The sequence below is a fragment of the Ursus arctos genome, unplaced genomic scaffold (genome assembly GCF_023065955.2).
Source record: "Ursus arctos isolate Adak ecotype North America unplaced genomic scaffold, UrsArc2.0 scaffold_23, whole genome shotgun sequence".
Classification (NCBI taxonomy): domain Eukaryota; kingdom Metazoa; phylum Chordata; class Mammalia; order Carnivora; family Ursidae; genus Ursus; species Ursus arctos.
The window spans coordinates 22,770,780-22,797,717 of record NW_026622908.1 but is presented as its reverse complement, the minus strand read 5'-3'; the positions used below and the strand labels follow the sequence as shown (position 1 = coordinate 22,797,717).

Sequence of the window (26,938 nt, the reverse complement as noted above, 5' to 3'; positions counted from 1 at the left end):
GTACAACACGTGCTCACTGTCGTTAGGTTTAAAAGGGGGGCATTTGTCATATTTTAGCCTGCACAGCTGGTTCTATCATATTTGCCAAATGATTAATATAGGAATATATTACAGTGAAATCCTTTTATATCAAAGTTTTATTTGCCAGGAAATAGAATACTTTCCTTCCCTCTCCCTCCCCCGCATTCTCTACTTAACTCTGAAATTTCCTGCACTAGGGTTCATTTGAGCGAACAAGACAGGGAAACTGCTCTGTCTTTGTTCAATTCTCTTAGTTCCGGTAATCACAACTGGGCTATATATGCACCCTTTGTTTTAAAAAGCACATCCACAAGGGAGAAAACCTAAAGCTTATTTTAAAAGCAGGCAGGGCATCAGAGGTCTGCCACAGTTAAAACCACAGAAATTAAGTTCTAAATTTTAAACTCCCTTTTATTGAAATATAAGTTTGTTTAGTATATTTACAACACACTTTATGCACATATATACACAGAAGGCAAATTTTGTCAAATAAAAAAAGTTTTTCTTAATAAAAAACTAAAATAAAAACAAAGTAAAGTGCATGAAACTCATTTTCTTCTGGTGAACAACATCATTGTCAAAATTTTGGTCGGAGGGGAGGGGTTAGGAAGAAGAAATTCATTACTTGACTCAGTGCATACCGCCGGTCCTGCATTTGCAGCCTTTAGGCCAAAAAGGTATGTGGTAAGGAACCAGTCAGACAAATCGTCAGGGTCTGTAGGACCCCCGGTTCTGAAGGTCCTGCTCTCTTTGTCCTATCGGGAGCCTTCCCCCAGCTCCTAACAGTGATCTCACCATCACGGTGCTGGAACAAAGGCAGAACACAGGAAGGGGGCTCCACCAGCCAATGTCACAGCCCTGCTCCGGGGCCACCAGCGCTGCGTTTGGTAGGAAATGCACAATTAGCTCAACGGCTCAAATAGAAGTTTTTCTTTTTCGGAAAGGGAATGAGGGGGGCAGGGAATGGGATGCATCTCCCACAGAGACGGCCACCCGGGGGCCAAACTCCAGCCGCCGGTTTCTTCGGATCCAAACTCCGTGCTGGCACAGGGCAGAATCCTTTTATAGGCTGTTACACTTCTCGCCCCGGTGAGTTCGTCCTCCTAGAACTTTGAAAGGAAACAGCAGGAGACGGAGAGAAAGGGGCAGGTGGGTGAAGCTGTGAAGTTTTAGCCTCCATTCCGCTCGGGGCACCGGCTGGGCGTTGGCCGGTCCCAGGCGGTGGCCGAGGCGACGGCCCTTCCCCCATCATCCATTCCCCAGCCAGGGGTCTCTCCCTCTCCTCTTCCGAGGGATGCTAAGTCCCCGGGCGGCGGCCGTATTTGGCCTTGCAGTGCAAAATGTGCTTGGCGAGGAAGTCGAGGCGGCGCTGCAGCAGCTGAGCGTGGGGGTCGGCGAGCGCGGCCAGCTCCGGGAAGCGAGGCTCGTGGTGCCGGTAGAGGCGCAGCAGCCGGGCGGCCGCGTCCTGGCCGCGGTGCAGCTCCAGCACGCGCCGCGCTGTCCGCTCGCGGAACACGCACACCGACTGCAGCAGCGGCTCGTTATACTTGTCCCACATGCCCGCCACCCGGTAGCCGTGCACCAAGCCCGCCTCGTTGTCCAGAAAGACCAGCGCCCCACTGGGGCCGCGGTGCAGGTTGCTGGTGGCGCGCTGCATGACGCGCGGGTCCCACTGCAGGCTGAAGAGATTGCTGACGAGCCGGTCGAAGTTGGCCGTCAGATAGTCGAAAAGGATCAAGTCCGTCCACTGCACCAGATCCACCAGCTCCGCCTGGCTGCGATTGGCCAGCTCGCCCCCAGCGGCACGCAGGGGCCGCAGCTGGCCGTCCTCGGAGCGCCAGGGCGCGGGCACCACCACGTCCGTGAGGTTAGGAAGCCAGCGCGTCAGGCTCACCACGCTGCCCTCCGTCCAGTGCGCGGCGCGAAGCTCCTCCTGCACCTGCGCCCACTGCGCGCCGCGAGCCTCCACCCGGGCCAGTGCCAGCGGCGGCACGTGGCGCTGGAGGCCCAGCAGGCGCGCCAGGTAGTAGGACAGGGCCTCGCCCTGTATCTGCTCCGGGTTGATGCCGTAGCGCACGCAGGCACGGGTGCCGTCGGAGAAGCGTGCCAGCCGGTTGGAGCTGCGCCCGCAGCCGCCGCGCTCCAGGGCCACCACCCGGGCGCGGCGCGCCGCCTCCAGCCACGCCGCCGCCTGCGACTCCGAGAAGCCGCGGGGCACCTGCTCCTCCAGGCCGCGGCTCCAGAAGACGCCCCCGTGCACCGCGGCGCGCCCCTCGGGCCCGGGCCGCCCGGCTGGCACGTGCCGCCCGCGCACGCCTGGGGGCCGCCGGGGCGGGCCGTCCGCGCCGGCAGCCAAGGTGAGCAGCGCCCGGAAAGTTTTCAGGGAGCCGCCGCGGGCGTCCCGCGCTAGGGGCGGGGGCAGAGGGAAGCGAGGCGCGGGCCCCGGGCCGCCGCTCCGGGCCGGGCGCCGGGAGAGTCGGTCTTCGGGCGGCTGGGTGCGCGGCGGCAGGAGCCCGCCCCACAGCGCCAGCAGCGAGCCCAGCGCCAGCAGCCAGAGCCCCGCGGCGGCGGCGGCGGCGTCCCGCATCCTCCTGCCCATGCTCCCCCGGCCGTGCCGGGGCCGCCGCCGCTTCAAGCCGAGCCCGGGCGCCCGGGTCCCGGCGGCGAGGCGGGCCCGGCAGCGTGCTGGCTCCGGGGCTCCGGGCGCCTCAGCCCCATCGCGGCCGCGGGGCTCTGCCCGGCGCTGGGAACTCGCCTCGCCGCCGCTTCCCAGCTGCTTTTGTATTTCGCTGTGAGACCCTCGGGCGGGCGCGATTCACAGGCGCCCGGACCACGTGGGAGCGAGGGGGATCCCCCTCCCCCTCCGCGGCCGCCGCTCCCCGCCCCCCACTCCCCCGCCCCCTTCCCTCCTCTTCCCCTTAAAGCGGCGATGGCTCCTTCCGAGCGGGAGAGGCGGCCCCACTTCGGTCGGGGACTTCGGGGCCTGGTGGAAGCCGGGCCGGCGGCGCCCGCGCGGGGGCGTCGGAGGGGGCGGTGCGGAGCTGGAGTTGCGCGGGGAGAGGGAGGGACGCGCCTCTGGCCCCGGCGGGGGTCGGAGTGGTTGCCGGGTGCCCCGCGCCGGGGCAGCGCCTGGCCTCCTGCAAAGTTCAGAGTGACCCCTGCCGCGCTCCGGGCGCCGCCTGGCGAGGGTTGGGGCGGGTCCCTTGGCCTTCTTGCTTTCCGACGGTGTGATTCACCCTGCCTTATGCAAATCCACGGGAAGCTCTCCGAGCCACAGAGGATGTGACTCCAGCCCGGTTAGAGGAACCATCTGTAGCAAACAACTTTGAACCGACACCCCCTTTTCGAGCGCGCCTACCACCGTGGGTCACTGCGGGCGTGTGCGCTTTGAGGTTGGTGGTTCTATCTTTCCTGAGGGACTCACGGGGAATTAAACCTCAATGTGCAAGTAATAGAACCCCTAGGCCAGCTCCCAGCCATTCGTTCATCCATTCAATGAAGCCTGGTCTCTGGGCAGTAAAACCCACAGATTCTCCTCGTGCTCCTGGAGCTCACGTTCCAGGGAGAGGTTCAGGCTGCTATGAGAACATTGTAACCGAGGATCCGACCTAGTGCAGGAAGGAGAGGTTGTCAGAGACTCTCTCTCCAAAGAAATGATATAATTTTGCTCAGGAGGAAACTGAGGCGGAAAAGGCTTGCGCAATATGCTGGGCTTAGCAAGTACACACACTAAATAAAATTCAAACTCGGACCTTCTGGCAGCACGCCACCTGATTTTCCCTCATCAGGAAAGCTCATTATTTTTTATCAAGTTGCCAGCATTTTCATTTTTTTAACTCACTGTCATTTAGCTAGTCACTTAATTCTCCAAATGTGATTTTCAATTCAAATGAAAAAAAAAATCCCGATATTACATTTGACTTGCTGGTTTAATGGTTTCAGGGAAAAACAAATCTTTGTGGGGGGGGGCATGGAGAGTGGAGGAGAAAAAACCCAAAAACAATGACAAAACAAACCACACTCTCTTTCAGCCACCTCTGGGTTCAAGCCACCAAGAAGGCTCTTGAATAAGAATTGGCTTCCCCCCTTTCCTCTCTGCAAGAGTGTGTGTCCCAGATCCAAACCAAGATTCCCAGGTAAGACGCAAAATTGGGGGTGGAGGGGGACTCCGCCTCCTGGAGGCAGGAGTTAGAAATCTACTTTCTTACATGTGTTTCTTTTCTCTTTATCCACCATCAGGTGCACATGGGGGTTTTCAACTTCATTAGCTCATCAGCTGGCACTGATTATATTTTATTCTCCAAAGAATGAATGTTTAGAGTTACAGGGCAGACACCCTAATGTTTGTGGCTGACCGGAGGCATCAAAAGACCACATCTGGAGCCTTCTAGCGCTGACCCTGTATACTATACCCTCAAGTGTTTCCATATTGGCTGAAGTGTGGAGTCTTTGTTGAATCTGTTCCATACCACACAGCTCTATCATGCCTTTTTACAGATCTTATCTGATGCTGTGGTCACTATGGCTCCCATATGGAGGCATCAAAACATAGTAATTCATTAAAAGGTATTGTTCCTGCTCTGTGTAAGCTCCTCGCCCTCTATGTTAACCTAGAGAGCAGGGACTACTATTTCTTAACCTTTATTTCTCTTACCACTTAACATAGTATATTACACTAAATAGATGCTCAATAAGTTGAATTTGATTTTTTTATCTTTTGGTTTACCTTCTGAGAATTTTTTTTTTTTTTGAATGCAGCGCATTCAGCCTGGGTAAACCGTAAGCAAGAGCGCCACCTTGTGGGCATAAGTGGAATATCATCTGCTTAGAGAAATGTGTATACATGGTTAAGAGGATGATTCATTTATTCCAGCTAAATTCTGAGCCTATGACATGGCTACCACAGCCGGTGACATGTCCTAGGTGCTATGGGGAAATCCAAAGTAGTTGGTGTCTCTCTCTCTTTAGCTGTTAACAACAGCGTAAAGAACTATAAGGGATAGTTCATTGTCATTGTCTGAGGAGTCCCTCTTGTCTGTTTTTTCTGGGCTGCCTAGCACGGTGCCTGGCACTTAGTGGGTGTTCAGTAACAATTTGCCGAATAAATCATTGGAATGTTAATGAGATTAAGTTTCTGCAAGTGGCATGTATTGATTTAAAAAAAAACCCAACTTACTACTAAAAGATACAAAATAAGAACTTTCATCTTAGGGACACCTGGGTGGCTCAGTTGGTTAAGTGTCTGACTTCCGCATAGGTCATGATCCCAGCGTCCTAGGATCGAGTCCCGCATCGGGCTCCCTGCTCAGTGGGGAGCCTGCTTCTCCCTCTGCCTGCTGCTCCCCTGCTTGTGCTCTCTCTCTCTCTCCCCCTTTCTCTGACAAATAAATAAAAATCTTAAAAAGAAAAAGAACTTTCATTTTAAAAGGAAAAAAATATCAGCGAAGGCTCCACATAATGTGGGAAGAGGAGGCACATGACTTTCATTCTAGAAGAGCTGGCCTCCAACCCAGATATTCCAAATCCCAGAATCTTTCCATCATGTTCCTGGTATTGATGAAGAAACTGGGTCCATCATGTTCCTGGTATTGATGAAGAAACTGGGTCTTACAGAAGTCAGCTAAGATCTTACCTTTTGGAAGATGGACTGGCCTTATCCTAGCCCTTTTTTTTTTTTTAAAGATTTTATTTATTTATTTGACAGAGATAGAGACAGCCAGCGAGGGAGGGAACACAAGCAGGGGGAGTGGGAGAGGAAGAAGCAGGCTCACAGCGGAGAAGCCTGATGTGGGGCTCGATCCCACAACGCCGGGATCACGCCCTGAGCCGAAGGCAGACGCCCAACCGCTGTGCCACCCAGGCGCCCCTTATCCTAGCCCTTTGCCTGCAGCCACAGGACCCAAAGCACCGTGTATCACAATGGGCCACACTAATAGAAGCTTGAGCAAGTGCACCGAAATACAGAAAGGCACCAAAGGACTAAAACCAAAACCAAAAAACAAACTCCGAGTGGAATGCCATTTTAAAGTGGTATTTGATTATTTTAGACAGTGTTAAAACATTAAACACACTCCTGTGTTTTACCTGTAAGATGACAACATTCCCACTTGCCTTAACCTCCCAGCCTGGGGACACTCCCCTTCCCCACTCATGGCCAAGCCACTGTGGCTCCTTGGGATAGCACCGTTCATCACGATGTCCAGCCCCTGGCCCTTCTGCCCCTCTGGTAGTGGCTTTAGGATGAGGGAAGGTGCTGCTTATCTGTCCCTACCTGGTACCCTATTTTCACCTTGAGAACTTTCTTAATATTCCTCTGAGCTTCTCCCTGAGCCTTGACTTCCAATTGCTTCACATTTTTCCATAGTCCTGTTGGAAGAATGATCTGGCTCATTTAACAGTGCCTCCTGGGAAAGAGGGTGGGGGTGGCGTTGAGGGTTGGGAACAGGGCAGGAGGCTCGGAGTTGGAACCTTTCCCAAGTCTGGCATTTCCACATTCTGGCTGTTTCCTTTCTGGCGGGTTATTTCCCTTCTATGAGTTTAGGTTTCCACGTCTGAGGAATGAGGATAATAAATCCTGCCTACCTCACACAGTTGTTAGGAAGTGCTAGCGAGACATTAATAATCACTACAGTGCTGGTGGCACACTGACCGAGTGCTTATTATGGGCTTGGCACAGGGCGTTACCTGCTTTCTCTGGCACACACACGTCTCCAACAAATAGGAATGTCCCCACTTTACAGATGGGAACGCTGAAGCTTAACCAGTGACTGGCCCGAAGTCGTATAGCAAGTAAACGGCCGGGCTGAGGTTCCAGAATGATGGAGGAGAGACCCCTTGCAAAAAAACAAAACAAAACAAAACTGGGAAAATGTCAGATATAAAAAATTACTGCATTTAGTCAAAGTAGACTCAACTCAGGTTAAATTTTGCTTTGAAATGTTCTCTGGGGTTGCGACTAAGTGAAATGGTTAGGAGAACAAACCCTCAAACCAAATGGTCTGGGTTTAAAACTTCCCAGGTGTGCAACCTTGAATAAGTTACTCGGCCTCGCTGTGCCTCAGTGCACTCAGGTGTGAAATGCGGTTATAATAGTCTTACAGGTGTTGCTAATACTGATGGTAACAATTAGGTAACATCTGATGATTCATACTAATTAATAGTAACCTTGTAGCTTATTGAGAGAATTAAATTAGTCCCTATATTTACAGTGCTTAAAAGACCAAGAGTTCAGGGGCGCCTGGGTGGCGCAGTCGTTAAGCGTCTGCCTTCGGCTCAGGGCGTGATCCCGGCGTTCTGGGATCGAGCCCCACATCAGGCTCCTCCACTATGAGCCTGCTTCTTCCTCTCCCACTCCCCCTGCTTGTGTTCCCTCTCTCGCTGGCTGTCTCTCTCTCTCTGTCAAATTAATAAATAAAATCTTTAAAAAAAAAAAAAAAAGACCAAGAGTTCACATTTACAGTATTTGTGTAATTCCATGCATGAGACAGCTAGCTGTGTGACTCCGGGCAGTTTTCCAACTTCTCTGGGCCATAGTTTTCTTATTTGGGTCTCTCTCCTCCCCACTCTTTGTCCCCCTAGGGTACATTATTTTCCTGCTCGGGGATCATTTTCCTTTTCTTGGTATGTCTCTATTAGATCACAAGCTCAAGAATTACTTAACTGATCCCGTTCTCACATACCCGGCTGTCAGGGGCAGGTATATACACAGCTTGTTCCAGGTAAGTCCTACACGATAGCGAGAAGGGGGTCAGGAAATATGATCGGCTTTGCAACTAGTCTGCCTGCCTGAATGAGTCTCACTTTTAAGAATACACTCTGTTTCACTGTGTTTCTGGAAAGAAAGTCAGGGTTGACAGAAACGTGTAATTTATGGTGAGACTAACATTTTTATGAACCTCTTTATTTCACGTAGCTCTCTTTTGACCTGCTTTTGAAAAAGGTTCCTATAGCCACTGCTGTTAGAATCTAGAATCTAAAGGTTAGAGCATTGGTGAATTAATTTAGCAAATTTGAAAGCCGTTGCCGACACGCAGCTCAGTCATAATGCATCATGCTCGAGTTACAGAGTATGGTGGTAAAAATTCCGGGCTGGGCACTTAGGGACGTGAGTTTTCTTTTTTTGCTGTAACGTAGTTCAACTGCCATTTTTGTTCACATGCAGAAGGCCAGGAACTGGGCAGTAAGTGACGGGGCAACTGCTTTTCTCTTGTCCTTGACGCCACGTCGGGAGCTTTGGTGGGTTGTCTTCTCTTCGGCTTTCTCTTCCCTTCCTTCTTTCTGGCAGCTCCTCATCCTCCTTCCGGCACCTGGTGCTAGAAGCGAGGCTGGACCCTGATTTTGCTAAGCCAGTCGTGGTGCTCTCAGTCCCCTTGCCCATGTTCGGTTTAGGCATAGGCTTATGACACCATTCTGGCCAGTGAGACCTGGAGTCCCCAGGGAGGTTTCTGGAAAAGATATCCACACTGTGGCCAAAAGCCACAGAAAAGATACGGCCCCTTTCCTCCATGGTTCAGATCCAGATTTGAGGGCTTCGACTTGGGATAGTCACTGCATAACTACAAGGGGAGCTAAGTGGACACATTGATGGGGGCAGAGGAGAAAGATGGAAGGAGCCTGGGTCCTGGGTAGTGGCACCAAGCCCTCAAATTAACTCTGAAGGCACCCTTCCTCCAGGCTTGCCGCGTGGTTGGGGTTTTGTCTGCAGCCAAAAGATTCCTAAATGCTGTACCCCTCGCAGAAGAGTTTACCCACCAGAGTGGAGGTGAACACGCAAGTAGATCTCTCCCATCACAAGGGGGCTCCTGGGCAGGCGGCATGGTGATGCCTTGAGGGACAGGAGCCGTGCAGCCCCGTCCACGTCTTGCACTTACTAACTGTGCCATCTTGGGAAAGTCACTTAACCTCTCTGGGCCTGTTAACTCATCTGAAAAGTGGAGGCGATAACCGTACCTGCCTCATAACGTGATTGTGTGGATGAAACGCGCACGAAGCCTTGAGTAAGTGCTCCAGCTCTTACCGAAACATAAACCACGTGAAAGCATGGAGGAGCGCGCAGCAAATTCCACCAGGGAAAGCGGGGAAGGCTCCACCAAGGGCGCAGATGTGAAGCTGAGTCTTGAAGGGCAAGGGGAGGGGGAGGTGTTTGCAGGTCAGGCTTTGGGGGAGAAGGGCATTCAGGCGAGCAGAGGGAACCACAGGGGAGCTCAGCAGCCAGGAGCCCATGGGTAGATTACCATATCTTTCAGGGGCTCAATTTCCTCATTCTTAAAAGCACTTGAATATGTGGGATTAGCTTAATCCGTTTTGGATACAAGAAACAATGCATAGGCCCCCTCCCTAGATTGAGAAGCTCCAGGTCAGGGATTCTCCAGGGCCCCTTCCTCATTCACTTACGGCTCTTTCCACCCACCCTGAAGACATTCAGTCAACAAACATCTCCCACGAAAGGTGGTGCCGCTGGCTGGCTTTGCTGATTTCTTTGTCCGTCGCCACCCAGAGCTTCGGCCAGCGCGCAGTTAGCCATGCAGCTCCGGCTCCTTCGCTTGCTTGGGCCCCGTCTCATCAGTCAGCTAGATGCTGAAGCTTAATTAAGCTTGTAAATCTTTCTGATTTTCTCAGATGAAAGGTGGCCCGTAAGCACCAGGCTTTATTTGGGTGGCTTCTGCCAAGGGTTATTATAAATAGGGCTTCGCGCGCAGTGGCTGAGCTCTTAGGTTGATAATGTGTCAAGACCAATCGAGGTTTCTGGGAGAGGAGATATTATCATAATGGTTCCATCATATGCAGCAGGTGTTAATGGAAGGGGCCGTGGAAAAAAAAACAAAACAAAACCGTCAGGCAAGCAGCGAAGCCGGGATAGAGGTGGCTGCCGGTGAGGCATCGCTGTCTCCTGGGATCTCCATCATCATCATTAGCTCTATTAGCCTTGGGGCCATTCTTCTGCCGTCTAGTCGAGACCAGACTCAAACTCCAATAAAAAATGGATGCTTTAACTCCAAATGAAAATATATTCCTTCGCTGCTTTTTAAAATCCATTTACATTGAAATGATGGCCAGCAGGTAAGTAATCCATAACTGGGGGCTCACTGCAGTGCAGACGGGAGTGTCGTCAGAATGGTGAGCTGCCTGAGTGGGACGGCCAGGGACTTGCGGCCCTGGGAGAAGTCATCGCTGTGGGACTGAAAAGGGGCCGGAAGGGGTAGCTAACAGACACTCGCTGGTGGCTGGCGGGGACCAGTGAACAGAGACGTAGCTTCACATTTCAACAGTGAGACGGGGGTGGGGGGGGTGGGGGTGGGGAGCCGGCTACAGGCTCTTCAGCGACGCAGCCCTGGTTAGGAATGTGCCAGCTTCCTGAGTCCCAGCTGGCATTGCCTAAAACCAGTTTTCTGCATCCCCTAGGCAGATGATCGATGACAGGTGATGGTGATGGAGATGATGAGGATGATGGCGATGGTGTAACCCCCTTGTTGGTTGACCCTGCCCCGCTCTTTCGAAGTTCAGTTCGTCTCTATCCAGATTCCCATTCCACGGCTTGGGAGGGTGCAGAGACTCTCCCTCTATTTCTGAGGGTCCCTGGGGCTCTGTTCCTCAAGCATGTCCTCTGCATCTGCTTCCCTGTTTGTTGTCTTGGCTCCAGCACACAATGACACGCTGCAAAGTTCAGCGTCTTAATCACCCCCCACCCCCCACCAGACGTACTTGTACCAAACGTACGAGGGTAGTGACTTTGCTGAAGATCTGCGGGGCTCCCCAGACTAGGAGTGGAGGGCGTCACATCGCTGTGCAAGGCCGTCGTCCATCTGGCTGTCCTTTCCCTCCTGTCTCTCCTCCTGTGTTCTTTGTGGAGAAACAGGCAGCTTTCCCCCGAGTTTCATGTAACCCAGGGCCACTCTCGCATGTAGGCTTTCTCAGGACCTCAGGTTCCAGACTATCAAGGTTTCTCTGGCGATCAAACTGGGAAAGGGATGCTGGTGGACACAACATCTCCAGGCTACTTCCCATGTGAAAGGCAGGGTGCTGAGAGCTTTCTATGTACTAAAGCTTGAAGACCCATCCCATCCTGTCCTGGAATTGTTATTCCCCCCTTTCGCCGATGGGAAAACTGGAGCATTCTGACAAGTAACACTTGGCTCAGGAGACTCCTGCTAAGTGACAGAAGACGAATTCCAATCCTGGTCTGCCAAGAGAGCAAAGTTATGTTCGCTACAACGGCACGTGGCCTCCTGGGGCCGAGAAGAACCCTGGTGAGTTAGCAAAGGGGCCCCTGACTAGGGACTCGTCTCTTCCTCGGTACTGACACATAGTCTTTCTCCAAGCTCGTTTGAAGCAGGTGCTCACTGGTAGCTCGACTTGGCTGCACAACGGAGCCCATCCACTGGGAGATGGTGCAGGCTGGAAAGCTCCATGCGCTTGATATTTTAACAGGTGGGGCAAGAATGGCTAGAAAAGAAGTGGGCTGACCGAAGAGTCCCGGGGACCGTACCACTGCTGTCTCAGGACCAGAATAGCCTGAGCAGTTCACACAAGAATGCCCACTGTAATTTCTTCTCCGGTTTCTCCCCTCCCAGGAGCCAACTCTGAGACGGCCACAGGGAAGAAGGGCAGGTGCCTCTGGGGCTGGGCACGTTTGTTACACACCAGACGCTGAGACTCACTCTTGAATATCTCTGGTTCCTTTTCATCTCCGCTGAGGGAAAAAAAGAAGCAAGAAACCTCAGAGGCCATTTCTTGCCTGCCTGAGTTTAAAGAATGGCTGCATTTTAGGGACAATATGGGCCTAAGGAATAGCAGTAGAAAGGCTGAGGATTAATGGTGGTGATATATTTATATAGGTCCTTGCAGTTTTGCTGGGCACTCTCCATGCCCGTCTGGTGGATTTTTACGACAACCTGCTAGGGAGGGATAGGGGGCAGGTGTGGGTGACTGTTCTTCTTTGATGGAGGAGAAAGTTGAGCTTCAGAGGGTTGTGTGATGAACACAAGGCAAACAGCTAGTTCCTAGCAGACCTGGAACTAGAGAGCGCTTTACCTGACTTCCACGTCAGAGCTTTCCCAGGGCCATCCCTCTTTGCCCAGTTCTGTTCACACCTGCAGACTCTGTCACTATCCTGGTTTTCCGCATGATTACACATTCATGTTACATGTATGTTCCAGTGTCCACTGAAACTCCAGTAAGGTGGACAGAAAAGAAGAACACAGGGAGGATTCCTAAAAAGCTAGAATATCTAAAAGCTCCTCTCTCATTATAGGTGCTTTCTATTTCTCCTGCTGGCATCTGTGACATGAAGGAGGAGGGAAAGAACAATCAGAAGGGTCAGGGGGAAAGAGCAGGATTATTTTGAAATATTCTTCTTTGCTTGCCTGTTTCTATTGGTTAAATAACCAGAGGATAACTAGGGGCTTTAATCGAGGGGAGGCAGAGAGAGAAAGTGGAGGTAATCACCAATGACTGGATTATTTTCTTTTTGAATATTTATTTATTTGAGAGAGAGACAGAGAGAGAGCGAGCACACGTGCACGAGTGGGGAGGAGGGGTAGAGGGAGAGGGGAAGCAGACTCTCTGCCTGCTGAGCAGGGAGCCCAACACGGGGCTCGATCCCAGGACCCTAGGATGATGACCTGAGCCAAAGGCAGACGGTTAACCGACTGAGCCACCCAGGCGCCCCTCACTGGATTATTTTCTAAGTGACTTTTTTTGAAGTGGGGAGGGAAATTGCAAAACAACCCAGAACTGGCAAAGAGGAAATAGTAAGAAACAAAAAGCTTTGTCTTGGTTCTCTGCTCTCATGTACGATACCCTTGCTTACACAGGGCAAAACCAAGCCAACAGACGTAAACAGGAGGCTTGACCTTGCCATGTTGTCCCACTGAGAGGATCCTTGAGTTAGGGATGCTGACGGCTCTGCATGCCCCTTAGGTTCAGTGAGGGAGCTCGGCGACATAGAAGTCCTCTGCGTTGGTTTTCTTATTTGTAAAATGGGATATTAATACTTCCCTCATGGTGGGTACTGTGAGAATTAAATGAGATTATGGGACTAGGTAACACAGAGTAGGTGAAAAGTCCCGATATGGTTTCTGGCACATCATAGGCATTCAGTCATTATTATAGACCACACACCCCGCTGCGTAGAGACATGGCTGGGAGGATACATATAAGCTGTCCATAGTGTTACTTCTCAAGACGGTGTGTGTGGCACTTTGACTTTTTACTTTATGTGTCCTAGAGTACTTGGAGGAAGCATGCTGCGTTAGTATTGAAGGGTATGCATGGAGGGTCAAGTTAAAACTTAGGATCAGATAGAGAAGAATACAGAACGGGGCATCTTGGTACTCCCCGTCTTTGTGTGATTGTGAAATCTTTACCTGCTACACTTGAATCAGGTGAGGGGCCGTGGGTGGCAAGCATTGGAAACGGACTGGCTAAGTCAAGAAGCAAAAGTGGGATTTGGTGGAAGGACATTGGAATAGGTCACCGGTGGAAGAATTGGAAATTGGGAATTGGAAAGCGCCAGACCTAAAGAGCGCTGGCTAGGTAAACAGGAGGACCTTCCCCCGGCGGTGCAGGTGTAAGACGACTCAGTCCCCGGCGCTGCCCATTCAAGCTCTTACAGTCTAGAGGCAGCGAACCTGATTGGTTGGGCTTGGAACACACGTTTCCCCATTGGCTCATCCAGCTTTTACCACGTGACAGAGCAGGAAGTCTGTAAGGGAGCGCTTCTGGGCGGGACCACCTTCCACCCAACACTTCTGGATTATTTGACTTTTGACAAATTATCACCTTGCATTGCTTATTTATTTATTTTTTTTAAAAAGATTTTTTATTTATTCGAGAGAGTGAGAGCAAGGGGGGTGGGAGGAGGAGCAGAAGGAGAGGGACAAGCTGACTTAGCCCCGAGCACGAAGCTGAGCAGGGGCTCCATCCCAGGATCCTGAGACCAGGACTTGAGCTGAAACCAAGAGTCGGAGGCTTAACTGACTGAGCCACCCAGGTACCCTTACTTTTCAAATAATAATGAGAAAACTCTAACAGTTAATTTAGCAGAGTTATGGACTCTGAGAAACAGACTGAGGGCTTCAGAGGGGAGGGGGGTGGGGGAATGGGATAGGCTGGTGATGGGTAGTAAGGAGGGCACATATTGCATGGTGCACTGGGTGTTATACGCAAGTAATGAATCAACGAACTTTACATCAAAAACCAGGGATGTACTGTATGGTGACTAACATAATAAAAAAATTATTAAAAAAAATTTAGCAGAATTATGCTGGACAGTCTCGACAGGATGTCTCTTAGGCATCTTTTATCAGGAGCCCATAAAAGTCAACTCCGAGCAGCATGATTTGTCATTCACGTGCCTAGAGACACATCCCAGGTGACACATCGGCCTTGGGTCTGAATCAGCGTTGGTCGTGGTGGCAAACACACCCACGCGACAACAACAGTACTTGGCTTTTTGACTCCCGCGGTTAGCAGATCCAAAATTTCCACAAATCTGCGTTACGATGCCTCTCGGTTTAGGAAGAGGGGTTGAGAGCTGTATTATTAGGGTAAAGAAAAGGAATAGGACATCTGTGTTAGTTCCAACAATAGCTGTTATTTTATGGTGGTTGGAAAGCAGAGTATCTGGAGCTCGTATAAGGTATGCAGGGTATATTCCGTGGTTGTATGAGAGAGAGAGACAGACAGAAGGAGAGAGAGAGAGAGAGAGAGAGACCGTTTCATTGCCCGCAGGCAGGATGATTTAGCCAGTGTTGTATAAGGCCGAGCTCAGATCCAGCCTGCATTTTCTATGCTGACCATCTGTGTTTCCCAGGAAAGCGGCGGCCAGCCAGGGCCTGAGAGCTTTAGGAAAAAGTGAGAAGCAGGGAGGACAGCCAGTCCAGGAGGGGCTGGAGGAATGCTTTGTGTCCTTGTAATGCCTCCTGGCAACAGCAGCCCCACAGGGGCCTGGCTTGGCTACCTCTCCTCCTGTTAGCCCCATAAGCGTCCTTCCCAGTGTCAGTAAATCCTCTCCCCGGCCACCCACCTGTTCCTTGTGATTTTTTTTTTCTAGGGGTAGGTACTGGGGGGAGATCATCAGAAACTACTAATTTGAAGGCAGAAGTCTCACCTCTAAAAACCACGGATGGACTAAGGGCAGGTACCATTTGTTGCACGTGGCTACGTGCCGGGCAACTCGCATAGCCTCACAAACCCTTTTTCGTGGGTTTTATAACCCCTATTTATAAACGAGGAAACCAGGGTTTGGAGAGCTTCAGTATATCCCTCAAGTGGGCCCAGTTCTTAAACGGTAGAGCCAGATTGAAACCTCGGCCAGCGTGTCCCCAGGTCACTGGAACCTCCCACTTTCTCTACGCTGAAAAGCCAGCTCAGAAGGACCCCAGGCCCAGTGGCTCTGCCATCCATCACTGGCTGCCCTGGGACTCGTTGCAGAACCGAAAGTAGTCTCAGCCTTAACTACAACAAATTAGGAATTCTGATACAGTATCTTCTCCCCAAGCCAGCATTTTCATAACACAATTTTAAGCCAAGCCTTGGAGGCTACTTTTTCAGGGGGTGGTTGGGAGACCAAGGTTCCATGAACTGCCAAGAGCTCCTACCCGGCCGTGAGAGCCCTTTAAAGAGCCCTCTTTCTAAGCCCTCCCCGCCCCCATTGGAAGTCTATTTTTCCCTTGTCTGCAGCTTTCGATGCAGGGTATTCTAACCTCTGAAGTTCCCAGAACAGGACCGTTAGACTGAATAGGTTCATTGGAATTAAAAATATTGTGAATTTCATGCTAACTGCCTCTGGCCAGAACTGGAATAGACATGACATTGCTTCAGACGCTACCGTGCACTAATTAAACCAGCAGAGAATGAAGCAACAGAAATACAACTGGAACAAAACTGGGGGTTGTGGGCTTCAGAACAATCCCCCAGCAGGGCCGTTGAATTTAAATTTCCATTACTTCGAGCGAATATGGCCCTAAGGAATCACGTAGGGATGGTTTTTCGTATGATTTCAGGGCAAGTCCCTCTTGCAGTGTAGTCACGTTAGTAAAGCTATATGGTTGGGGGAAAAAAGCATAAAATATATGTATACCTAGGAAAGAGTCCAGGAGAATACATACCTGTTACCAGCGGTAACCTTGGGGAAAGAGAATTTGAAGAGAAAGAACTTTCCTCTTTTTCTTTTAAAAATATTTTTATATATTCCTGGTGCGCTTACATGCATTATACGCAGCCTGCACTTTCGAGCCGACTGGAATGACCGAGGGTATGCCTTAGAGTGACTGATTCATACTTCATGGCACTAGATTGTCAAAAGGCAGATTACACTGGGTGACCATTAGGAAGCAGCTCTGGTGGGCCAGGAACGAAGATGGGAAGGGTCTGAGCGTGGCTGGTAGCAGTAGAAATGGAAAGGAAGGGGGAGAGGGGCTTGTGTGTCATTAAAAGCCGGGAGCCAGGGCGTGATAATGAATTTTCCGTGGCAATTTGAATGGGCTAAAAGGTGCCCAGAGAGCTGGTGAGACCTTATCTTTGGGTGTGTGTGAGGGTGTTTCTAGAAGAGACTAGCATTTGATTCTGTGGACTAAGAAGATCCCCCTCACCAACGTGGGTGGGCGAGCTTCCTTTTGCTGGAACTGGCGAGGGAATGCTGATCGGCTGAGGCTGCCCGAGTCAATCACAGTTATAAGGGTGGCGGTGGTGTCAACCACCTGTAGGGCCGCTGCACAATGGGGGAGGGGTGGGAGGGATATTAGGGAGCTGTCAAGTTCTGGTTTGGGTTCTTGGAGCAGGAGTGGTCCATGTTTGTGGTGGATGGTGTTGAAAGAGGAAAATGGCAAAAGGAAGGACACCTGGGTGGCTCAGTCGGTTAAGCATCTGCCTTCGGCTCTGGTCACGATCCCAGGGTCTTGTGATCGAGTCTCACATCGGGCCCCCTGCTCAGTGGGGAGCCTGCTTCTCCCTCTCCCTCTGCCTGCTGCTCCCCCTGCTCATGCTCTCTCGCTCTCTGTCTGACAAATAAATAAATCTTAAAAAGAAAAAGGAAGAAAGTGGCAAAAGGAAGATGGTGCATTTCCCAAATCGAGAAGCAGGACAGTAAATGTGACCTCGGCTCAGGGTGGATGGCCGGGTCTAATCTAGAACAGCACCTCTGAGGTCACTGGCTGGGGGCTGTGGAGGAGAATGATCAGGAGGTGCTGGGAAGACTATGCATGAAGCACCAAGGTCCTGCAGGCTAGACAAGGGGCCTCCAGGGCTTTGCTCGGCTCTGCGGGAGTGAGCCCGCCAGGGAGACACCTCTTTCAGGGGCTCTGCTGGCGTGAGCAGGGAGCTGGTGAGTGGAGCGCAGGGCAGCATGGAACGGTGTCACTGCACAGCGTGTGGAGGGCCGTGGACCCAGAGCAGCTCTGTGACGTTGAATGAGTTCATTTACACAGAGCATGTGGAGGGCCTGGCGTGGAGGGCCTGCCCTGTCCCTGTCAGAAGTGGTCTTATTTTTACTCATTTGAGGCAGAAGAAGGATAGCAGCAATGGAAACAAGAAACTGAGTGATTCAGGACTCCTTCCCGCTTGGAAGGGACAGTTTGCCAAACCTCCTTTCTGGACTTGATAACCCCGGGGAGGGGAAGTCTCAAGAGTGTGATGACTGGGATTCCTTCCAATCTGGTGAATGGGAGCGTGAGAAGGAGTCAGTTTATTTGAGAAATTAAGGCCTATGGCATTCCTGTGTCTCGCAAGTGTGGAGCAGGGGATATATACGAAACTGGAAAATTATATGCACACATGCTTGAAGTATGTGATTTCATTCGAGCCTCACTGCACCCTACAAGGCAGGCATGGCAGAGGAGAAGCAGCTCAGCTTGGAGGCATTCAGTCCGCGGCCCGAGGTCCTGACCTGGAACATGCTCCAGCTGGTCTTTGAGGCCAGCCTCCACGTGCTCTCCCCACCCCTGCCCCCTCTGGCCTCACCACATTATCACGTCTGCATGAAACGTTCAGAACTGCTGCGTAGCCCTTTCTACCAATCTGAGGACAAGGCCAAGAGGGCAGAGCCAAGCTAGAACCTGGGTCTTTGATGGGCAGGATCCCATCCTAGAAGCCTCCAGCAGCAGAAACTGCTAGTTGCCTTTCCAATGTCCACTCTACTCTTCCTCCTTAGCAACAGAAAATCTATATTGATGGATGTAGCCATGTACACAGATACAAAACCACATTTTCCAGACTCCTATGTCAACGCAGGTAGCTAATGAAAGTGTGAAGTGGCCCTTCGCTCTGCCCCTCTTTGCTTTCCTGTTTCCTGGAATGTGGACATGATGGTTAGAGCGGTGACAGCCATTCTGTGACCACGAAGCTAACTTGAGGATGGAAGCCATGTGCTAGTGTGGGTTCTTGCTGACTGTGGAGCCGCCATACCAGCTTTTGGCTGTTTCTCTCTGGGCTTCTTTCATCTGAGAGGAATTTAAACCTCTTTTGTGTATAAGCCACTGCTATTTGTATTTTAGATGCAGCCGAGTCTAATCCCAACGGGGAAACCTGTCCACCTCTGAATTTCCTATTGGGTGAGAATGACATTCCTTAATGTCTAAACTGTTTGGAGGTGGCCTGCTTTTACATGCCACTGAAAGCATCCTGATTGTTCCCTCTTCAAAAGCCATCCTGTTCACATCCATCCTGGGCAGCCAGCTACAACGCAGGACCGTATTCCTCAGTTCCCCTTGGCCTGTGGTGAGAGAGGGCCTCACACTGGGACCCCCATCACGTTCTACACACCTTTCCCGCCTCTAAGCCCCATCTTTGGGCAAGAAATAGCTTCCAGAAGGCCCAAACGAAAAGCAGGTGTTCCAGCTAGCTGCCGCAGGGGTGGTTCACCGCCGGTGGGAAATTCGGGCGGTGGCTCCGGCAGGGACCCCAGCGTGTCTGAGTAGTGGCCTCCCACCCGTGCAGGCTGAGGCTCCGAGCGGCGTCCCGCGTGCTCCCGCTTCCCCCCTGCCCTTCCTCCTCGGGACCTCAGCCCCAGCACGTGGTCTGCCTCCCACACAAACCCTCAGGGACAGGAGCTTTTAATAACTGGCAAGGCAGCTATTGACTCAGGTTTTGTTTGCTTGCCGCTAAGTTAGCATTTAATAAATGCAGGCCTCTTGGCTTAATAGGCCAGTCATTGTGCATTATCGAAATGGCAAATTAATTATTCAAACTGTGCTTGAGATCCACGAGAGAAGCAGCAGAGGTGGCCCCTCTCGTTCCTCATTCGCCGTGAACGTTGCATTTCTGGCCATTTGGTGTGTACTTACAGTAGAATAGCTATCTTGTGAAATCCAGGTCTGTTAAGTCTAAACGGGAGTCAGGAATTCGTGCGGGAGCGCGGGGGAGGGCTTAGGCAGTCTGTCAAGAGCATCCCCACCCTCCAGCTTCCTTCCTCCCATCCCGCCGTGACGATGCCAGAGCCCGCTCTTGAAGCATGGCTGGATTAATAACCGTTCCTTCTTCAGGGACAGAACCACCCATCATCCTCAGCCCGAGAAGCTTTCCCTGGGACGTGAACCTGTAATGCGATGACCATAACCATGGCCCTCGTTTACAAATGCCTATTACGTGCTAAGCGCTGCACGTCCAGGAGATCCCAGTTTACGGATGAGGAGACTGAGGTCTAGAGGGGTTAAATAGTCGGCCCAAGGTCACACATGGGTTGGATGGCGGAAGTGGGATTCAGCCTCGGGTTATTTTGGGCTCGAACGCTCACCGTCTCTTGTTACAGAGACTCTGTGCCCTTGAATGTGTATTTTTGTGTCCCACACAGGAAGGTGCTGTCCCTTGCCTCTTGGCTCAGAACCTGACGACCAGAGCTGTCTGTTTTCCCTGCCACCCCTTCTTGTCCCCAGTTAAGCCCCAGACCCGTGCTACCTCGGCACGCACACGCCTGCCTTCTCCCGTTCTTACAGCGCCTCAGCGGGCCCGGGGCTTACAGCTGCCTCTCGCCCCTTTCCATCCCTCTGTGCAGGACTGTAGCCTTGTCCTCAGACTCGAACGAGTACGAACAGAAGTCCCCAAGGAGCAAACACTTTCCAGTGTACCTGAGCCCCTTGTCCGGATTCTCTGTTTGGCTTTGGGTTTGGGTTTGGGTCTTCTCCAGCCCCGCTTCATGAGCCCGTCTGAGCTCCTTCAAGGCGGGCCTTTGCTTTACTGCCAAGACCCCGTGACCCGCCAGGGGAGGAAACAGGAGGCTCCGGCAGCTGACCGTCTGGAGACTTTGTTCCTGCTCACAGCGTGGGATGCCGAGACGCACGGGCTGAGCCACCGTGCGATGCTGCCGAGCGGTGAGGCTGCACGGTTCAAAGCAAGGCGCTAACACAGGCTGCTTCCCCGCGTCGTTTACTTAAGGGACCCAAGCCATTCATTTATCGGATTGATTCATTGATTCATTGATTGGTTCATTCATTCACTCAACACGTATCTGTTGTTGGTCTCCTGTGTGTCTGGCACTGATGCGAGGCGTGAGGCCTCCGACCTCACATGAGATGTTCTGGAGTCCCAAGGGCGAGCCAGAGCAAGGAGCACTGACCGGACAGAGTATTAGCAGGCGTGGGTTTGAGTTCTCGGGATGACTTTCCCGGTTTGCCTGGGAGTTTCCCAGTTTGAGCCCTGAAGTTCCTGCGTGCCCAAAAACTCTGTGCACCGGGCGGTGGCCCAGGCCTGCGTGTCTGTTCTGCCGCCTGTCAGTCAGTCAGTCCGGACTTCTCGAGGGCTGACTATGCGTCAGGCAGTGTTCCCTTGCGTGAGAACAGAGGCAAACAAAGCTGATTCCCGGGGCTCCGGGGACCCCTCCCAGTAGCAGCGGGCACTGCTTGCAGAAGCAAATCGGATCGTTGAAGGTGTGTCTGAGCCTCATCAGGAAGATAAATCGGGTACCGTGTTGCAGGTTGACTGCTGGGTGGAAGGGGCTGTCATAGCCTAGGAAGGCCAGAGAAGGCCTCCGTGGCCAGCGACAATGAGGAGAAGCCTCCGTGAGGAGAAAGAGGCAGTCATGTGAAGAATGTGGAGGAAAGCTTTCTAAGCGCAAAGGCCCTGAGGCGGGAACACATCCGCCGGGTTTGAGTCTGGAGGGAGGCTTAGTGTGGGTGGGGACCGGGGAGAAGGGAGAGGGAAGGAGTGGGGAGGGAGGAGCAAGGGTCAGATGATGGAGGACCTGGGGCTCTGCACCAGGTGTGTGCCTGGGGGGGATCACTCTCAGAAGAAGAGTCAAAGGTTCAGAGAGGTCAGGGGGAGCAAACATACTTATTTCATAGGGCTATCTTACCCCCTTGCACAAACCTGATTTCTCCTTTGGATTTTCTATCCTGGGACAAACATCACCATTTGCAGAGTTCTCCAGGCTCCGAACCTCCTTCCTGTCCTCCCTCTTGTCCCCATTCACAAAGTCTCCAGATCTTGTCAGTTCTACCTCCCACTCCGCCTCATGTCCGCCTCCTCCTGCTCCGCGTCCTCCCTGGCCCGGCTCTGCTGCGGGCTCTCAGCATCCCTTGTCTGCACCAGCCTCCTGACTGGCCTTCAGGCCCTGAAGGTCTTCCCCATGTTGATACGCCAAAACTCCTTCTAAAGGAAGATCAAATCACAGCACGTCCTCGCCGAAGTCAATAGTACTTAGCATATTTTCTCAAGTTCATTTCTCAGAAGCAGACTTGGAGATGGAGAATTGTATGCAGGCAGTTTAGGGGAGCGCACTCTTGCTTTGACATGGTGAACCACGTGAACTGATCTTCAAGGGTCGAGCTAACCTTTCCTTCCTGGGATAAAACTTGCTCGATTATGATGTATTATATATTTTTTGTATAGTGCTGGATTCAGCGTGCTAGTGTTTTGTTCAGGATTTTTAAATCCGTGAATGTACAGTATTTGCCTAATTTTGGTGTGGGAGGAACGCAGGCCTCCTAAAATGAGAGGTTGGATTGGGGGTGGGAGCGTAGGACAAGGGACTATTGACTTTCATTTGAAGATTCTTAGCACTATCTGGTTTTTAATTATTTTGCTTTAGTACATGAAAATGATTTTATAAGGCACTAAAAAGAAAGAAAGAAAACAAGGGTGGGTGCAGTGGAGGTGGGTAACAGGTAAAATGTAGGATTGGCTAGACCCGGACTTGATGCAAGGTGATCGTCACCATGCATGGAACACTTTCTGTGTTGGGAGCTGTCCTGTGTGCTTTGTGTTATCTGATTTAATGCCGACAAGAGCCTGTATCAGTGAACTATTGCTACATAGCAAACCATCCTAAAACTTGGTGGTTTAAAGCAACAACCGTTTATTCTGCAGTAAGTGCAGGAATGCAGCAGTCCACCTTGCCAGAAGCCAGAGAAAGAGACAGATGGATTAAAGATCCATCTGCAGAAATTTCTGCCTGCTTGGCCTTTTGCTCCTTGTAATCGAATGCTAAAGGGGTGATTAAAAAGAGGGCATGTGTACCAGGTAAGCACGTGGGCTCATCTCGTCCGCTGAACGGTGCAATAGACAAAGGATCATCCCTGCAAATGTGATGAGTGTTCTGCAATTTGGGGAGGGGGGCAGTTATTCTTTGGTTTTGTTTGGGGTCACTTGCGGCACTGCAGTCCTCTGCCCACTGGCTCAACTAGGGTGAAATGGTCCCAGATGGTGACTTTCTGGTGGTCACAACACGTATGGCGATGAGCTGGGGCTGCCAGTGGGAGATCTCGGTTTTCCTGCACGTGGCCTTCCCAGCAAGATATGCTAGGTTTCTTGGATGGTGGTGGCCGTCTTCCAAGAGGGCACGCCCCTGTGTGCAAATGCGCATCAGCCTCTGTAGGCTGATGCTGTCCCATTGGTCAAAGCAAATCACATGGCGAAGTCTAGCATGAGTGGGGGAGGGAGATAGGCCAGGCATGGATGCTGGGAGAGGGCATTCATTGCGGGCGTGCGGTGTAACAGTCCCCCACAGGATGCTCTGAAGCAAGTATTTCTTGTCATCCTCACTTCGTAGATGAGAAGACCAAGTAAAATAGCTTGCGCAAGGTCTTCACTCGCGTCTGGCAAGGGTGGGGTATAGCTGGGTCTCACGCTCTCTTCTCTGATTCCCTCTGACATCCTGCCTTGGCATTGACTTCTTTTCCATAGTCCCTGTCCAATTATCCTGATTGACATGTTGAGACACTTGTTCTCGGGTCTGCTGCTGGTCTCTTGCGCATTTGCACTCAACTATCCTCCCCAAACACACACACACACTCAAGAGCAGTGCTAGCACGAATGGCCCGTAGTCTCCCTTTGCACATGCTCCTCTAAAGGTCGGACATGATACTTCCTCTCTCACTTCCCTTATTTACGGGGCATGGATGAACGCATGCCCATCACAGTCGCACAGACGACCTTTAGCATCTTGTACCATTCAGCGGACGAAATGAGTCCACACACCTGCCTGTTACAGATATGCTCTGCGTAATCATCCTTCCAGCATTCCGTTACAAGAAGGAAATGGCCGAGCGGGCAGGAGAGTTCTGTACTCTTTAATGCCTCCAGCTCCTTCTCTGGCTTCTGGCAGGGGAGCCTACTGTGTTACTTCTCTCCTACCACTCACAGACTGATGGAAACAGGCGGAGGAGAGTGTTCTCACCATCACTGCCATCAGAAATCTTGTAGCATCTGACAGACCGAGACAGATTGCCTCTTACTCCGTGAGGCTAGTCTTGTTGACGGGGTCCAGCCTGAAGGCCCCAAGCACCATTTCAATGTTGTTATTGGCAACATGATTGAGAGGGAAGCTGGGCCATTTGTCAACTTGGCCTTCACAGGACTATTAGAGTGAAGCAAGAGATAAAATGTATTTTGTTTTCAACAAGGTTCCATTTCTGTCTTACATGATCAACTCTAAGATGTCATAAAAATATGGCTTCTTATTCACCCTACTTTTAGGGTACTTTGAAACTGGTAGGAGAAGTGCAAGCAGAGAACTGAGGGTTAATCCTTACTGAGGAGCGTAAGAATGCTGCTCTGGGATTGTTATTTGTGCTAGATGCAATCATGCCACCCCCACCCCCACACCATAAGGATGGCTAAGTCCAAGTCCCTGGAACCTGTGAATATGTTTGTTACATGGCAAAGGGAAATCAAGGTTGCTCCTCATGTGATTTTTAAATAGAGAGAGTCTCCTGGGTTATCCTGGTGAGTCCAATATAATCAAAAGCATCATTCAGTGTGGTGCAGGGAGGTCAAAGAGTCAGTCATTGGGAAAAATTCAACTGGCCACTGTTGGCTTTGAAGATGCAGGGGGATCATAAACCAAGAGATGTGGGCAGCCTCTAGTAGCTGGAAAACACAGGGAAAAGAATCTTCCGCGAGTATCCAGAAGGAATGAAGCCCTGCTGATACCTTGATTTTAGACTAGTGAGATCCGTTTCAGACTTCAGACCTCCAGAAATGCAGGCTAATACATCTGTGCCGTTCTAAGCCAAGTTTGTGTTAATTGGCTATAACAGCAATAGGAAGCCAATATCCTACTTTTCATTTGCTCCTTGAGTGAAGGTCGGTGTTTAAAGAGTACCCTCCATGTGTTTCTGGAGGGCTTCAGCATACATGGTAGGAGCAGGATTCATCACTTGTGGTGGGAAATTACCCCAACCAACATGTTTCCATAGAAAACCATAGTAGAACCACACTACTCTTGTACCAGAGAGCCTTATCTGATCGGTGAGGCTGAATTAGTAATTACCGAGCATGTCTCTGTTCGTGCCTAAGTTTATTTGCTCAGGATTGGGGGGGCTGGCAATTGGGGCAGGACTCAGTTGAAGTTGCCATTCACTGTTCTCTGCGGTGTTACGGGGTTCGCTCATGTGCTTGTGGTCAGTTGGCCTGTTGATTGGGTGTTGGCTGCTCCTGGTTACAGTTGGGGTGCGCTGGTTTTCAACCTTGGCGAAAGCTAGCTGAGGCTTCCTCACTGGGCAGCTGGGTTCCAAGACGGAGAATGCAGAGGTCCCTTTCGGTCTGGGCTCAGAAGATGCATAATGTCATTCTACTACTTTCCATTGGCCGAAGTGAGTCACGAGGGCAGCTCAGATTCAAAAGAGAGTTGAGAAATAAAGTCTATTTCTTGAGGGGAGCAGGGGTGACCTCATATTGCAAGGGCATGTGCATGCAGGGATGGGAGGAACCTGCAGCCAGAGTTTTCAAACTTCCACACTCTCTGTGGCTGCCTTTCTCAGGCTTGATGGCCTGAAGCTGGCATACATCCTTCTGCTCTGGCCTCTTCCATGTGGTAAGCCCACAGGGGCCGGCTCTGCCCTGGAGGGGAGAGGCCTGCGGTCGTCCAGCTGCTGTGACTGTTGAAGAGACATCTCAGTGTAATTCAGAGAGGAAGGAGTGCAAAACTCATTCAGGCCTCACGGTCAGTCCCCACGCACCAGGCCGGGTGGCCATACACCTGTTACTAGGACCTCTTTCTGACGCCTTTGTGTATTTCTCAATTTCAGAACCCGGAGATTCATGAATACCTCAGGAACTTAGCAGTGGTGACCTGAAGGAGCTAGAGCCATAACCAGTGACGACAGGGGGACATTCAGTAAGGACAAAACCAGGGCCTTGTTCTAAAAGAGAAGGTTCAGCTACCAGTATCAACGAGGAAGTGGGGTGAGCAAGACAAAGGCTTTCATCATCCTCGTGAACCAACTGTAAAATGTCTGACAATTCAGATGTTTAAAAAATACTGACAGAATTCTGGAAAGCATTTGCTGGCTTAGCATTTACAGTCTGGTGAAGTCATTTTTGCATGATAGCTGATATCTGGACAGGTCTCCTGGGACAGCAGTGGAGTGTGCTACGCACTGTCATAGAAACGTTCAAACATCTAGTTCATCTATTTCATAGACAGCCCAAAGGAGCGTATGTTGAATAGACACAGACACAGACACACTCACCCGATTGTTTTGATGCAGTTGATAACAGGATACAAGAAACGAGGAGTCTCCAAGGGGTGGGTGAAATTTATCCAGTTAGCACTTAATCCGGAAGTCATTCCCTTCGCACAACAATGATAGTGACAAGTCGGAATGATAGAGAGGCTCTCATTCTCCAGCAGCAGCAGCAGGAGGGAGGAAAGGCACTGGTGTGTGGCCACGGGCAACCTGTGGTTCGAGCAGACATACGGAAGCCGTGCACCATAGCGGAATGAGCACATGCTCTGATTAAAGATAGACCTGCGTTTTTTAAATCATGGATTTGCAAATTACTCCCTTTGCAACCTTGGGAAGGCAGTTTCACCTTTCTCCACCTCTATTTCTTCTGTAAAATGGGGCTCATAATACTCGATTCACATAACTGTTGTAAGGATGAAATGAAATGCATTTAAAATGTCTGCTACTGTGCCTAGCACATTGCAGGTGTGCAATAGTGATCGCCATATGTAAACCAAATTTGCAGAAGTGATGGGAGGAGCTGTGATTCAAGCTGTGGCATGGATCTGTGCAGTAGCTAGGAAGAAAGGAAATAGCTAGGGTGGTAGAGATGTGGTTGAAAAAGCAACCAGGTTTTAGGGATTGCATTTTTAGCAAGTACATAGCCAGAGACAGTATTAGAACTAACACATCACTTGGAGAGAATGCTCAAGGACCGAGTGGGTGTGGTCTGAAAAGCCATGGACCAGTGTGGCGGGGCTGAGGGGATGAGAGGTTGGTGTAGGATAAGCTGACCACGGAGTGAGCAGAGCTGAGCCGCGCTTGGACAGTCAGCTCTCCAGGCTGCTCCGGAGCGGCATACACCCATCACACAGACACAGCGTGAGCTCCCGCTGGCAGCTCTCCGGTCTTTCTTCTTGTCTTGGCAAGGCTGGTTTCTCTTTAAAAACCTCAGCTCGAACAGCTCTTGGGACGTTCTAGTGTAACAGGTAAGGGAGCAAGGGCACACCCTCCTGGTTGAGCCCCTCAGCTGGTCTCTC

General features: G+C 51.2%; 2 protein-coding genes across 3 annotated transcripts in view; one reads left to right on the top strand and one right to left on the bottom strand.

Annotated features, from left to right (window-relative positions):
• Positions 1 to 414: 414 nt before the first annotated feature.
• On the bottom strand, positions 415 to 2,871 carry FJX1 (four-jointed box kinase 1). The gene has a single exon (XM_026512110.4). The coding sequence runs from the start codon at positions 2,618 to 2,620 to the stop codon at positions 1,319 to 1,321; it is 1,302 nt and encodes a 433-aa protein (XP_026367895.1). The 5' UTR covers positions 2,621 to 2,871; the 3' UTR covers positions 415 to 1,318.
• Positions 2,872 to 4,052: 1,181 nt separating this feature from the next.
• The window catches only part of PAMR1 (peptidase domain containing associated with muscle regeneration 1), a 151,387-nt gene continuing 128,501 nt past the window's right edge, over positions 4,053 to 26,938 (top strand). For both annotated transcript variants that reach the window (XM_057317240.1, XM_048215238.2), the window contains exon 1: positions 4,053 to 4,157. The gene's annotated coding sequence lies outside the window, so the exon portion shown is untranslated. The remainder of the gene's footprint in view (positions 4,158 to 26,938) is intronic.

What these genes read in the sequence shown, in the direction of transcription:
- FJX1 (XM_026512110.4), bottom strand. Translation starts at nt 2,620, where the DNA reads ATGGGCAGGAGGATGCGGGACGCCGCCGCCGCCGCCGCGGGGCTCTGG.